This window comes from Phyllobates terribilis, unplaced genomic scaffold (genome assembly GCF_046119375.1).
Source record: "Phyllobates terribilis strain yellow unplaced genomic scaffold, ASM4611937v1 Scaffold_10__3_contigs__length_209671492, whole genome shotgun sequence".
NCBI classification, from domain to species: Eukaryota; Metazoa; Chordata; class Amphibia; order Anura; family Dendrobatidae; genus Phyllobates; species Phyllobates terribilis.
In genome coordinates, this window is record NW_027362770.1 from 52,363,608 (window position 1) to 52,377,274 (window position 13,667).

The window sequence follows — 13,667 nt, forward strand, 5'->3', positions numbered from 1 at the left end:
GCTAGCCTCCGCAACAGAAATTTGACCACTAGAATGTATTAAATGCGGTAAATCCGCATGGTTCAATGAACACATGTGGATTTACCTGCGTTCAATAGAAGAGATATGCTGCTTCCAAAGCGCTGCTACGTCTGGATTGTGGGCACATAGCCTAAAATAAAAATAAAAAAAAATGGCATGGACTCCCGCGTCATTTTCATAACCAGCAGAGGGAAAGCTGACCGCTGGGAGCTGATATCAGCAGCCGTGGAAGGGGCCATTAGCCAAAAATGTTCCCTGGCTATTAACAGCCCACAGCTGTTTGCTTAGCATTTACTGGCTAGATTACAATTGAAATAGTGTCCCCCTATAAAATCTAACCAGCAAAGGCTAAACAGACAGCTTCGGGCTGATAATAGCCAGGGAAGGGGCCATGGATCCTGGCCCCCTTCACCGTTAATAATATCAACTTTCAGCAGTCCCAGAAACCGCACATCCATAAGACGCGCCAAATCTGGGACTTCGCCTCGCTTTTCCCACTGTTGTGTAGCGGCGGCGAGTGGGGCAATAAGGTTGGGGTTCATGCCAGTCTTGTAGTGGCATTAATAAATAACCTGGCACTCAATTGACTCGTTAATATTTTTGTGAATAAATATTTAATAATATTGTAGTACAACAAGCAGACGTTTCAGTCACAAAGGACCTTCATCGATGTACAGAATATGGGTGATGGTATGTGTAAGGCGGAAGCCAGGTAGATATAGTGAACTATGAGACATAGAAACCATATACAGCCGTGAACAAACGGTGGACACAGTGTTCAACCACCTCCACGGCTGTATATGGTCTCTATACCTCAGTTCACTATACCTACCTGGCTTCCGCCTTACACATACCATCACCCATATTCTGTACACCAATGAAGGTCCTTTGTGACTGAAACGTCTGCTTGTTGTATTACAGTATTAAATATTCATTCACAAAAATATTGAGTCAATTGAGTGCCAGGTTATTTATTAATATTATTACGGGCTTGTAACCCTACCTGGACACCTTTCCCACTCCAGGAGTGCGGTAGTTTCTATATTCAGCCTTGTAGTGGCGGCTGACATGAAGCCCAGGTTAGTAATGGAGAGGAGTTTATAAGACGCCACCATCACTAACCCCGTAGTAAGGTATACAACGCTTTTTCAAAAAAGACACGGCCAGAATAAAGTATTTCAATTAAATAGAATTCCACAGTTTTAATAATTTATTTATTATTTGCCTAATCCCCAAACCTCTCGTCTCCTGTAAAAAAGCAAAAATAAAAAACAACCATAACCCTCACCTGTCCGCAGTCATGACGTAATCCCAGTGTCCCACAGAGATCCAGGTCACTTAAACAGCAGCCACATCAATCACTGATGTGACAGCTGTAGAAGACAATCCTATACACTGACAGGAGTGTAATCACTCCTGTCAGTGTACATTGCTGTGCTGCTGGCTGAGTTCATCAGCTGAAGATCAGCTCTGGTGACTTCATTTACTGCATCAGTGTTGCGTGGGAATATTCTCACACAGCACCGATGCCGTAAAGTGAGGTCCTGGAGCGCTCAGCTGATCTCCAGCTGATTAACTCTGGTGAACTGCCGCCAAGTGATCCGGTCGCCAGGGGACATTGAACAGGTGAGAATAAGGTGACTACTTTTCCCCTCAGCTGCGCCTGCTCTCGCTGTTATCATCAGGAGCAGCAGTCAGCTGATGGGAGGAGTAGTCTTCTTTCCCAGCCCGGGTACCATTCTTTTGTGCGTTTTTGTGGAGTATTTGACTCATTGACTTGAGTAAGTCAAATGTGCAGCAAACATCCGTAGCAAATCCGCAGATATATTTGTACCTGTGGGTTTGCTGCGGTTCAATTGACCTCAAAAGGCGGGAAACGCTGCAGAAACGCTACAAAGAATGGACATGCTGCGGAATTAAACGCAATGACAATCCTGAGCGGAAAACTCCTGATCATGTGCACAGCACATCAGGATTGTTCTTGCATTAGCTGGCAGATTGATTACCTAGAATTTTTGGTGCATTTCCGCGTGGAAAAACCGCAGCAAAAACGCTGTGCGCACATGGCCTAACTGGAGAGTTTTGTTTGAATCAATGCAATTCTCACCTACTAAGGTGTATTCACTCACACTGGTAAGCATCAGTAGTGCGTCCACAGGCAAAGCATGATTAGTGAAGAGTTTTTACACATGACCATAACAAGCAAAGCAAAAATGTCTGGTTCGGCTGTAAAAATGAGTTATGAAAGAATGACATAGGAAGTATCAGCATAGAATGACTGTTGAAACCAAGCACAGGCACTCGGTGCACCCTTGGTGTGGCCAAACATTTAAAGGTAAGCTGCACGTAGGATCAACCTTCCTAAGCTGTCTATATGGGCATGTCGGTCATAGGAAGCTGGATAAACTGATATATTGATATCTGCAATCTCATGCCTTATTCCAGAGAAATCCATGTTCTTCTGATACGTAAATTAGCTGTTCTAGTCTATGGGCCGGACACTGATCTGCATGAGAATTTGCCTGCAGAGCTTATTTTAAATAAAAAGAGGCGTTACCAGCGTGAGACAAGTAACAGTACAGGAGCTAGAGCTCTGCTGTACTGCAGCAATATTACGTCAGTGAGCCTGTGAGATGGAAGCTGAAGCATTGAGCGGAACCTGCAGATGTGTCAGGTATAATAATTACACAGTTCTGCAGTGAGATCGGCTATTACATGTCTCACTGATCACGCCACCTTTCATTGACAATAATCTTTGGAGGCAGATTCTCATGCAGATCAGTGTTCGGCCCATAGTCTAGAACAGCTCATTTACATAAGAAAAGCATTCCTTTTTCTGGAATAAGGCATCAGATTACAGATATAATTTTGTTCAACTTGCTATGACCTATATGCCCATATACATGGCTTAGAAGGGTTGATACTACTGGTAGATGCATTTTAAGTGCACCTCTCACTTCCTTGCTTTCTATCTCCAGCCTATTTTGGCTTTATAAAGCCAGAATTGTCAAAAAAGAGGTCGACGTGGAGAGAGGGAAAAGTAGTGGGTGGGAAGCTGCACTTAAATGTTTGGCCACACCAAGGGTGCACTGAGCGCCTGTACTTGGTTTGAACAGTCATTCTGCTCAGACAAGCTCTAAAGTTAAAGGGGTTGCCTGACAAGTTTTTGTTTTCAGGCATGAATCCATTAAAAAGCATGCTCACCTTCCAGAAACAGGTCAAGTCTGAGAAAGCATAATTAAAAACCCTGAAACATCACTATTCTTAAATATGGTTTAATACTTTTCTCCATTTCTGTACATCACAACACCAAGTTATTACTGCTTGGGAACACTCATTTCAGGATATATAAGGTTAAGAATTGTACCCCATTTCATTTGTACATATATGTATATGATGTGCCACTGAAAAGAACACATTAAAGAAATACAAAAATTTGGCATCATTTCCAAATATAGCAAAAAGGAAGAAAGCTACCATGTTAATTGTAAGTTTGAAGTAGACCAGCTTTCTAAATCAAAGCAAATTTACATCCATTTTTCTTAGAAACGTGATAACAGGCCCATGTACAACAGCATTATGCAGTCATTTTTGAAAGAGCAAGACACGGCAAAATACTTATTTTGGAAGCAGTTGGGACTAGAAAATTAATTAGGACTGTCTGTAAAGGGACAGTAACATTCAATATGTGATAGTCTGGGTATGTTTGCGTAAGTCGATATAATATTTTAAGGGATTTGAATAAAATTTAGTCCTTAGAGACATGGGCCAACTACATGAAAAGAATGAAAACTCTTTTGCAAGCATTTCATATAGAGAAAATCATAATGTACTTTATAAAAAAGAAAATGACAGCATGTATATGTATGTGGAACTGTTGCCGACCTGTCAGAGGAAAAGATTTGTAGGAAGGGAAAAATAAATCAGAAAAATTACGTAAAAGGGGCTGTCTGAGCAAAAAGAAGTACCCCAAGGACTTGGATGTATAAGCAAACCAAATTAATACTCGCCAACAGGCTCCCACCTGAATTCCACACAGGCCATTGAAGAGAAGATGTTAAGGTCCAACAGTGGCTTGCGGTTGGCTGCAACGGCGGGATAATTTTGATTACCGCATCAGAAAAACATCAAATGATGAGCTGCGGAAGTCACCTGATCGCTGCAGTAGTTTGGCAACTGGAGGAGGGGTGACTTCTCTTCTGATGTAGGCTACAGAGCAGCCTATGCTGAATCAAGGTCTGTGTGTTGGGAGGTGGGTATTAATCAGTTTGAAGTGGGATCTTTTTTAGTTCGTGAAAAACATTTTGCCCCCTTTCAAAGGGTTTTCACATAATCGGCACTTAAAGCCTATAGATGGGAAAGAGCCTTGTTGCAGGGTCTAACCAATCACATAGATAAAAGTGCAAGGTCCACCATTTGAATGGGGCAGTAGTGCGCGCTCGGGCCCACCTATGCATTCACAGCCTATGGGACTGATGAAGACAGATGAGTATTGTAAGTCAGAGTGCTCAATTGCAGCCCCATTTAAATGGAGAGACAAGGGACCTTTGTATTCATGATTGCTGGTAATATTGGGGAAGCATCTTTAATAAAAAATAAATTAAACTGAGAAACCAGTTCAAAGACTTGGAGGTCACGTGTTTTGCATATATCAATTGCCCACTTTTATTAGGATACCGAGTGGCAGTGAAGAAAAGCAACCGCCCGCACATCCCCTACTTTGTTAGTCATTAGATGCTTGGCTGCTGGAAGCGTGATTAATGTAAGCGGTACTATATGCATGCTGAGTGCTGTTTTTACAGGATCATGCAAGGATATATCTTCATAACTGACCCTGTAATAAGGTTATGTCTCATCCTTTCATTCAAAACCTAACTTTGCACTTGCATCTTGGTGACTTCATGTCCACTGATGTTTCTAGCAGGTAGCCACAAAAATGGACCTCAGCTGCTTTAGCACAGACCTTACATAGCATATGTAACTTATAACAGGACTGGCAAGCGTCTGCAATCTGCTGTATACATTGTATAGTTTTAGTGTGTACTTATCCATTCTTTATTCTGAAAAATCAAACATTATAAATGGATATTATGTCTCCCTGACATAAAATAAAAAAGTACGCTTAATGGTGTATGAATTGCACGGATATCTGAAGCCAGCGAATTGCCTGTCTATAAAGATAAAATGAAAAAACATTTTCTTAAAATACAAGATGAACTGATTTCTTGGTAAGTAAAAACGGATTCGGTCAGACATGTCCAAGTGGCATGAGGGAACCTTGAAGCAGCGTTTACCATCATGACAAAGAAAGAGAAGAAAAAAAAAAAAAAGTTTTCATTTTTCTTATCCAATGCTTATAGGCGAAGTATTGGAAATGTTCAAATTCTAAGGCAAGGACCATTTTTATTTTCCACCATAAATCATCTTCTTGGGTTGGATGCTGGAGGGTTAGGCACAATTCGCCAGACCCATCTCGACTACCTAGTAGTCATCCAGGTCAAAGAATTCATCATCTGTTCCTTGGTACTCCATTCCTTGAAAATCCACTCTGTACCTCAAGATACCTGAAATAAAATCCATGTGTTAGTAAACTAAGCAACCATAAATGAACACACTCCTTATGGTGCAAGCATATACCCTACATTCTTGTACTCCCATGGTGGGCTAATAGATGATCTCTGCTTAAGGTCAACAAACATGGACAACAAGTGGAAGAATTAAAGGGAATCTGTCAGTAGGATCAGCCCTCCTAATCCATATATATGGACATGCAGGTCATAGGAAGCTGAATAAAACTATCTGTAATCCGATATTTTCTTCCAGAGAAATCTATGTTTTCCTTAATATGTAAATGAGCATGACAAATCAGCTTCCAGAGCTTATTTTAATCCCCTCCCCCAAGCCTGTTTTCACCTTCCTGACCAGGCCAAAAATTTTACAATTCTGACCAATGTCACTTTATGTGATAACAAAATCTGGAAGGCTTCAACGCATTCCAGTGATTGTGAGATAATTTTTATCCCTTCAGGAAAAAACAAATTAGAAATTTTTCATTTTTCCAACCTATGTGACAGAAAATATCCACCATTTTAAAAACTACGTTCAAGAAGTTTTTCAACTCTTTAGGTGCTTCAAAGGAAAAGCAATGGGGAATGAAAAATAAAAGTGTTGCTTTGAGCCCCAAATTTTTCATTTTCACAGGAGAACATGGACTGTACAATTTGTTGTGCAATTTCTCCTGAGTACGCCGATATCCAATATATGGTTGAAAACTTCTGTTTGGGTGCATAACAGGGCTCGGGAAAGAAGCAGCACCGTTCGACTTTTGGAGAACAAAATTGGCTGGAATAGAAAGTGGACGTCATGTTGCATTTCCAGAGCCCCTGATGTGCCTAAACAGTGGAAACTGCCCACAAGTGACCCCATTTTGGAAACTAGACCCCTTAGGGAACTTATCTAAAGGTATGGTAAGCACCTTGAACCCACAGGTGCTTCACAATTTTATAATGTTGAGCCATGAAAATTAAAAAATAAAATCTTCCCGCAAAAATGTTGCTTTAGCACCAAATTAATACCGCCCACCAAAACTCACAGCCCAGGCAAGGAGGGCATTAATTAAATAGGCAGCACAAAGACCAAAGGTAACCTTGAACGAGCTGCAGACGTCCCAGCCAGAGACTGGAGTATCTGTCCATATGACCACAATAAGCCGTACACTCCATAGAGTGGACTTTATAGAAGAGTGGGCGGAAAAAAGCCTTTACTTACACAAAAATTGTAAGGCTCATTTTGAGCTTGCCAAAAGACATGTGGGAGATTCCCCAAATGTATGGAGGAAGGTGCTGTGGTCAGATGAACCCAAAATTGAACCTTTTGGCCACTGAGGCAAATGCTATGTCTGGAGTCAAACCAACACAGCTCACCACCCCCATGAACACCATCACCACGGTGAAACGTGGTGGTGGCAGCATCGTGGTGGAGGTTTATCAGCAGCAGGGACAGGGATAATGGTCTGAGTCAAAGGGAAGATGGATGCTGCGAAATACAGGGATATTCTTGAGCAAAATCTGTTTCAATATCTCAGTGATTTGAGACTGGGATGGATGTTCACCTTCCAACAAGACAATGACCCAAAGCATACTGCTAAAGCAACACTCGAGTGGTTTAAGGGAAAAAGTGTAAATGTTTTGTAGTGGCCTAGTCAAAGCCCAGACCGTAATCCAATTGAGAATCTGTGGTCAGACTGGAAGATTGATGTTAACCAGAGGAAACCATCTAACTTGAAGGAGCTGGAGCAGTTTTGCTTTGAGGAATGAGCAAAAATCCCAGTGGTAAATTGTGCAAAGCTCAGAGACTTGAGAATTGCAGTTGTAATTGCCGCAGAGGGAGGCTCTACAAAGTACTGATTTTCGGAGTTTGGGGGGGTGATTAGTTATGCACACTGAAGTTTTCAGTTATTTTGCCATATTTGTTGTTTGCTTCACAATAAAAAGAAAATCAAACGTTCACAGTTGTAGGCATGTTCTTTACATGAACTGCTGCGCACCCCCCCTTCCCCTCCCAAAAAAACTGAAAATTCCAGGATGTGAAGTAGCAAAACACAAAAAATGCCAAAGGGGGTGAATACTTTTCCAAGCCACTGTATATATTTTTTTAGGTTGTGCCACTTTTACACAACAATTTCTGAGAAAGAAGAAATGATTTTGCTTTGCTATATTCTGAGAGCTATGACATTTTTATTTCTCCGCTGACCAGGCTGTACATCTGCTTGTTTTTTTAGGGAGAATATGGCGTTTTCAGCGATAGCAATTTTATAAACATTCGTCTTTTTAAATATAGTTATCATTTTTTTTTAATACTTTTTCATTTCCTTTTACTTCGTCTATCTATGGGACTTAACTTTAAACTCTGATCGCTGGTATAATTGAGCCCTCGCGGGCAGGGTCCTTTCTCCTCCTGTACCAGTCGGTGACTTGTTTTTGTTCAAACTATTTTACTTGTTGTTTCCTACGTATACCACTTTTTCAAATGTAAAGCGCCATGGAATTAATGGCGCTATAATAAATGTGTCCATCACCTTAAGTGTCCATTAGCTGAAGTGTCTGAAATTTGAATTAATCCTGAATAATATGATGCATGCAGACTGTATCTTACCTGCCATCACCGCACTCTAATCAGCATCTGTTTATCCATTCCTCTTACAGGTATGTCACCCAACTTTCCCATGCTGACTTCCATGCCGTCTTCTCTATACCGTTCTGTTCCTACTTTCTAATGGTAGGTCACAAAACTTTCCCATGCTGACTTCCATGCCGTCTTCTCTATACCGTTCTGTTCCTACTTTCTAATGGTACGTCACAAAACTTTCCCATGCTGACTTCCATGCCGTCTTCTCTATACCGTTGTGTTCCTACTTTCTAATGGTACGTCACCCAAGCTACACCAGCTACCCCCCACTTTCATTTATGACCTTGTTTACTCAGTCTTTGAGTATCCAGCATCTGGTTCAATCTAACCAGCTAATCAAGATGAGCACAGACCACTCCCCTCTGGTTCACAGCTGAATGCATTCTGTTACAAATATATTGTGGGCCAGGAGTCTGTTAGACTTTAGTCTGTGTCCATCACCTTAAGTGTCCATTAGCTGAAGTGTCTGAAATTTGAATTAATCCTGAATAATATGATGCATGCAGACTGTATCTTACCTGCCATCACCGCACTCTAATCAGCATCTGTTTATCCATTCCTCTTACAGGTATGTCACCCAACTTTCCCATGCTGACTTCCATGCCGTCTTCTCTATACCGTTCTGTTCCTACTTTCTAATGGTACGTCACAAAACTTTCCCATGCTGACTTCCATGCAGTCTTCTCTATACCGTTCTGTTCCTACTTTCTAATGGTACGTCACAAAACTTTCCCATGCTGACTTCCATGCAGTCTTCTCTATACCGTTCTGTTCCTACTTTCTAATGGTACGTCACCCAACTTTCCCATGCTGACTTCCATGCCGTCTTCTCTATACCGTTCTGTTCCTACTTTCTAATGGTACGTCACAAAACTTTCCCATGCTGACTTCCATGCAGTCTTCTCTATACCGTTCTGTTCCTACTTTCTAATGGTACGTCACCCAACTTTCCCATGCTGACTTCCATGCCGTCTTCTCTATACCGTTCTGTTCCTACTTTCTAATGGTACGTCACGAAACTTTCCCATGCTGACTTCCATGCAGTCTTCTCTATACCGTTGTGTTCCTACTTTCTAATGGTACGTCACCCAAGCTACACCAGCTACCCCCCACTTTCATTTATGACCTTGTTTACTCAGTCTTTGAGTATCCAGCATCTGGTTCAATCTAACCAGCTAATCAAGATGAGCACAGACCACTCCCCTCTGGTTCACAGCTGAATGCATTCTGTTACAAATATATTGTGGGCCAGGAGTCTGTTAGACTTTAGTCTGTGTCCATCACCTTAAGTGTCCATTAGCTGAAGTGTCTGAAATTTGAATTAATCCTGAATAATACCTGAAGGGAACTGAAGGTAACTGGATACTTTGTCACAGTAAACAATGTTTGTGTTTGTTTTCACTCTCACCCCCTTAATCCTTCACTTCTTAAGGCCCCGTCACACTTAGCGATGCTGCAACGATCCCGACAACGATATGAAATGTCAGGGATCGTTGCTGCGTCGCTATGTGGTCGCTGGTGAGCTGTCAAACAGGCAGGCTCACCAACGATCGGGGGAGCAGCGACATCGTGGAAAGAATCTTTTCACGATGTCCTGCTCCGGTTACCAGCCTGCTGAAGTAGGAGCAGGCTGGTAACCATGATAAACATCGGGTTACTAGGGGCACACGCGCACCTAGTAACCCGTTGTTTATCATGGTTACCACTCTGCTACGGTGAGCAGGAGGTTACCACTCACTTTAGCAGGCTCGTAACCATGATAAACATCGGGTTACTAGTTGCGCGTGTGCCCCTAGTAACCCGATGTTTATCATGGTTACCAGCCTGATCGCTGCTCCCGCTGGTCACACACAGCGATGTGTGCTGACCAGCGGGAAGGCAACAACCAAAAAATGGTCCAGGACACTTTGCAGCGATCAGCGACCTCACAGCAGGGGCCTGATCGCTGCAAAGCGTCACACATAGCGACATCGCTGGCGAGGTCGCTGTTGCGTCACCAAAACCGTGACACAGCAGCGATCTCGCTATGTGAGACGGGGGCTTTACAACTACCCCTAATCCCTACACCTAGTAATGAACTCTTCATCTCTCCCTCCATTCTCCCCACCCACCTCACCACCTCCTCAGAGCTATTCCTCAACATACAATCCTTTGCCTCCAAACACACAGAGCCACCTCATGCCCTCTCTTGCTCCCACCTACTAACGCTTTCTCTGCTCCTCCTTACTGCCGGCGACATCTCTCCACATCCCGGTCCTCCTCACCACATCCCTACAATCACTTCCACCTCCTACCCACGATCTATCCCAAACTCTCGGAACCCTTCTAACCTTATACCCATCCGCCCAGTCCCCGCTTCCACAGTCCCACTAATAGGAGCTCTATGGAACGCTCGCTCAGTCTGCAACAAACTTTCCTACATTCACGATCTCTTCATTACTAACAAGCTTTCCTTCCTCGGCATCACTGAAACCTGGCTCACCCCCTCCGACACAGCCTCTCCTGCTGCACTTTCGTATGGCGGATTCCACCTCTCCCATACCCCCCGCCCCACCGGCAAGCACTGTGGAGGAATAGGTTTCCTCCTCAGAAAACTGCTCCTTCACCCATATCCCACTGCCGCCCTCAATTACTCTCCCCTCTTTTGAAGTGCACTGCGTGCGCATCTACTCCCCATCCAACCTCCAAGTGGCTGTCATCTACCGCCCCCCAGGATCAACCACCACTTTCTTGGACCACTTCACCACTTGGCTACTTCATTTCCTCTCCGTTGACATCCCCAATATCCTCATGGGCGACTTTAACATCCCCATTGACAGTTCCCTCTCAGCTGCCTCTAAGCTTCTATCCCTCACTTCCTCCTTTGGTCTTACTCAGTGGTCTTCCACACCCACCCACAAAGACGGCCACACGCTGGACCTCATCTTCACCCGCCTCTGTTCCCTAGCTAACCTCTCTAACTCACCTCTCCCTCTTTCTGACCACAACCTACTCACATTCTCTTCTCTCTCCTCCCCGGGGCAACAATCCCCACTCCACAAACTTGCATACCCTCGCAGAAATCTCAAACACCTTGACCTACACTCTCTCTCTGAATCCCTCCTCCCTCTTACAGACATTAGTTCCTTACATGATGCAGATGTTGCTGCCACTTTATACAACACCACAACCGCTGCAGCTCTTGATTCGGTCGCCCCCCTCACACATACCAAGGCTCGCACAATCAACAGACAACCCTGGCTCACCAGCCTAACTAAAGAACTGCGACGGGCCTCCAGGGTTGCTGAGCGTAGATGGAAAAGGTCCCACTCCCATGAGCACTTCATCGCATTCAAACAGTCCCTCACTACCTTCAAGTTCACACTCACTGCAGCAAAAACAAACATACTTCACATCTCTCATCCTCCCTGTCTCACAACCCCAAACAACTATTAAACACCTTCAATTCTCTCCTCCGTCCCCCAGTGCCTGCTCCCTCTCCTCTTATTTCAGCCGAAGACTTTGACTCATTCTTCAAGCAGAAGATTGACACCAGACAAAGCTTTTGCCTAAAGCCCCCACACCTACTCAACCCTCCTCCTCCAAAACCACCTTCTCCACCATTTCTGAAGATCAACTTTCCTCCTTACTCTCCAAATCACACCTCATCACTTGTAAACTTGACCCAATCCTGTCCCACCTCATCCCAAACCTTACCACTATCTTCATCCCAGCCCTAGCCCACCTCTTCAACCTGTCACTAACAACTGGTGTCTTCCCCTCATGCTTCAAACATGCCTCAATCACACCCATGCTCAAAAAGCCCTCCCTTGACCCATCCTCTGTGTCTAGCTATCACCCCATATTACTTCTCCCCTATGCCTCAAAACTACTGGAACAACATGTCCATTCTGAACTGTCCTCCCACCTCTCCTCCTGCTCCCTCTTTGACCGCCTACAATCTGGTTTCTGACCGCACCATTCTACTGAAACTGCACTGACTAAAGTCACCAACGACCTACTAACCGCCAAATCTAAGCGACACTACTCTGTCCTCCTCCTCCTAGACCTGTCATCTGCCTTTGACACAGTGGACCATTCCCTTTTACTACAGACTCTCATCTATCGGCATCACAGACTTGGCCCTATCCTGGATCTCCTCATACCTAACAGACCGGACATTCAGTGTCTCCCACTCACACACCACCTCCTCATCTCGCCCCCTATCTGTCGGTGTCCCCCAAGGTTCAGTTCTAGGACCGCTGCTCTTCTCCATCTACACCTTCGGCCTGGGACAGCTCAGAGTCTCACGGCTTTCATTATCACCTCTATGCTGATGACACACAGATCTACCTCTCTGGACCCGATATCACCTCCTTACTAACCAAAATCCCACAATGTCAGTCTGCTATTTCATCCTTCTTCTCTGCCAGATTTCTAAAACTTAACATGGACAAAACAGAATTCATCATCTTTCCGCCATCTCATTCAACCCCCCCCCAACTGACCTATCTATCAACGTCAATGGCTGCCCACTCTCCCCAGTCCCTCAAGCTCGCTGCCTTGGGGTAACCCTGGGCTCTGAACTCTCCTTCAAACCACATATCCAAGCCCTTTCCACTTCCTGCCAACTCAAACTCAAAAATATCTCCTGGATCCGCACATTCCTCAACCATAAATATGCAAAAACACTAGTGCACGCCCTCATCATCTCTCGCCTTGACTACTGCAACCTCCAGCTCTGTGGCCTCCCCTCTAACACTCTCGCACCCCTCCAATCTATCCTAAACTCAGCTGCTCGACTAATCAACCTGTCCCCTCGCTATTCCCCCGGCCTCTCCTCTCTGTCAATCTCTTCACTGGCTCCCCATTGCTCAGAGACTCCAGTTCAAAACCCTAACCATGACATACAAAGCCATTCACAACCTGTCTCCTCCATATATCTCTGACCTAGTCTCTGGTTACATACCCGCACGCAACCTCCGATCCTCACAAGATCTCCTTCTCTACTCCCCTCTCATCTCCTCCTCCCACAATGGCATACAAGATTTCTCCCGTGCTTCCCCCCTACTCTGGAACGCTCTACCCCAACGTATCAGACTCTCGCCTACCGTGGAAACCTTTAAAAGGAACCTGAAGACCCACCTCTTCCGACAAGCCTACAACATGCAGTAACCACCGCTCCACCAGACCGCTGCACAACCAGCTCTACCCTCACCTACTGTATCCTCACCCATCCCTTGTAGATTGTGAGCCCTCGCGGGCAGGGTCCTCACTCCTCCTGTGCCAGTCGCTGTCACATTGTGTTCAAGATTATTGTAATTGTTCTTGTATTATACCCCTTTTTCACATGTAAAGCGCCATAGAATAAATGGAGCTATAATAAATAATAATAATTATACCCATCATTGCTGCACTGACAGATCGGCTTTTAGACAATGCTACTGGCACGGTCTAAACAGGCCACCATACCTGGGTGA

At 44.3% G+C, this 13,667-nt stretch overlaps 1 protein-coding gene across 1 annotated transcript in view; it reads right to left on the minus strand.

The window, feature by feature from the left end:
• Window positions 1-3,280: 3,280 nt before the first annotated feature.
• ETF1 (eukaryotic translation termination factor 1) overlaps window positions 3,281-13,667 on the minus strand; it is a 62,621-nt gene continuing 52,234 nt past the window's right edge. The window contains exon 11 of the mRNA XM_073649557.1: window positions 3,281-5,585. Coding sequence (XP_073505658.1) covers window positions 5,503-5,585 — 83 coding nt within the window. The 3' untranslated portion in view covers window positions 3,281-5,502. The remainder of the gene's footprint in view (window positions 5,586-13,667) is intronic.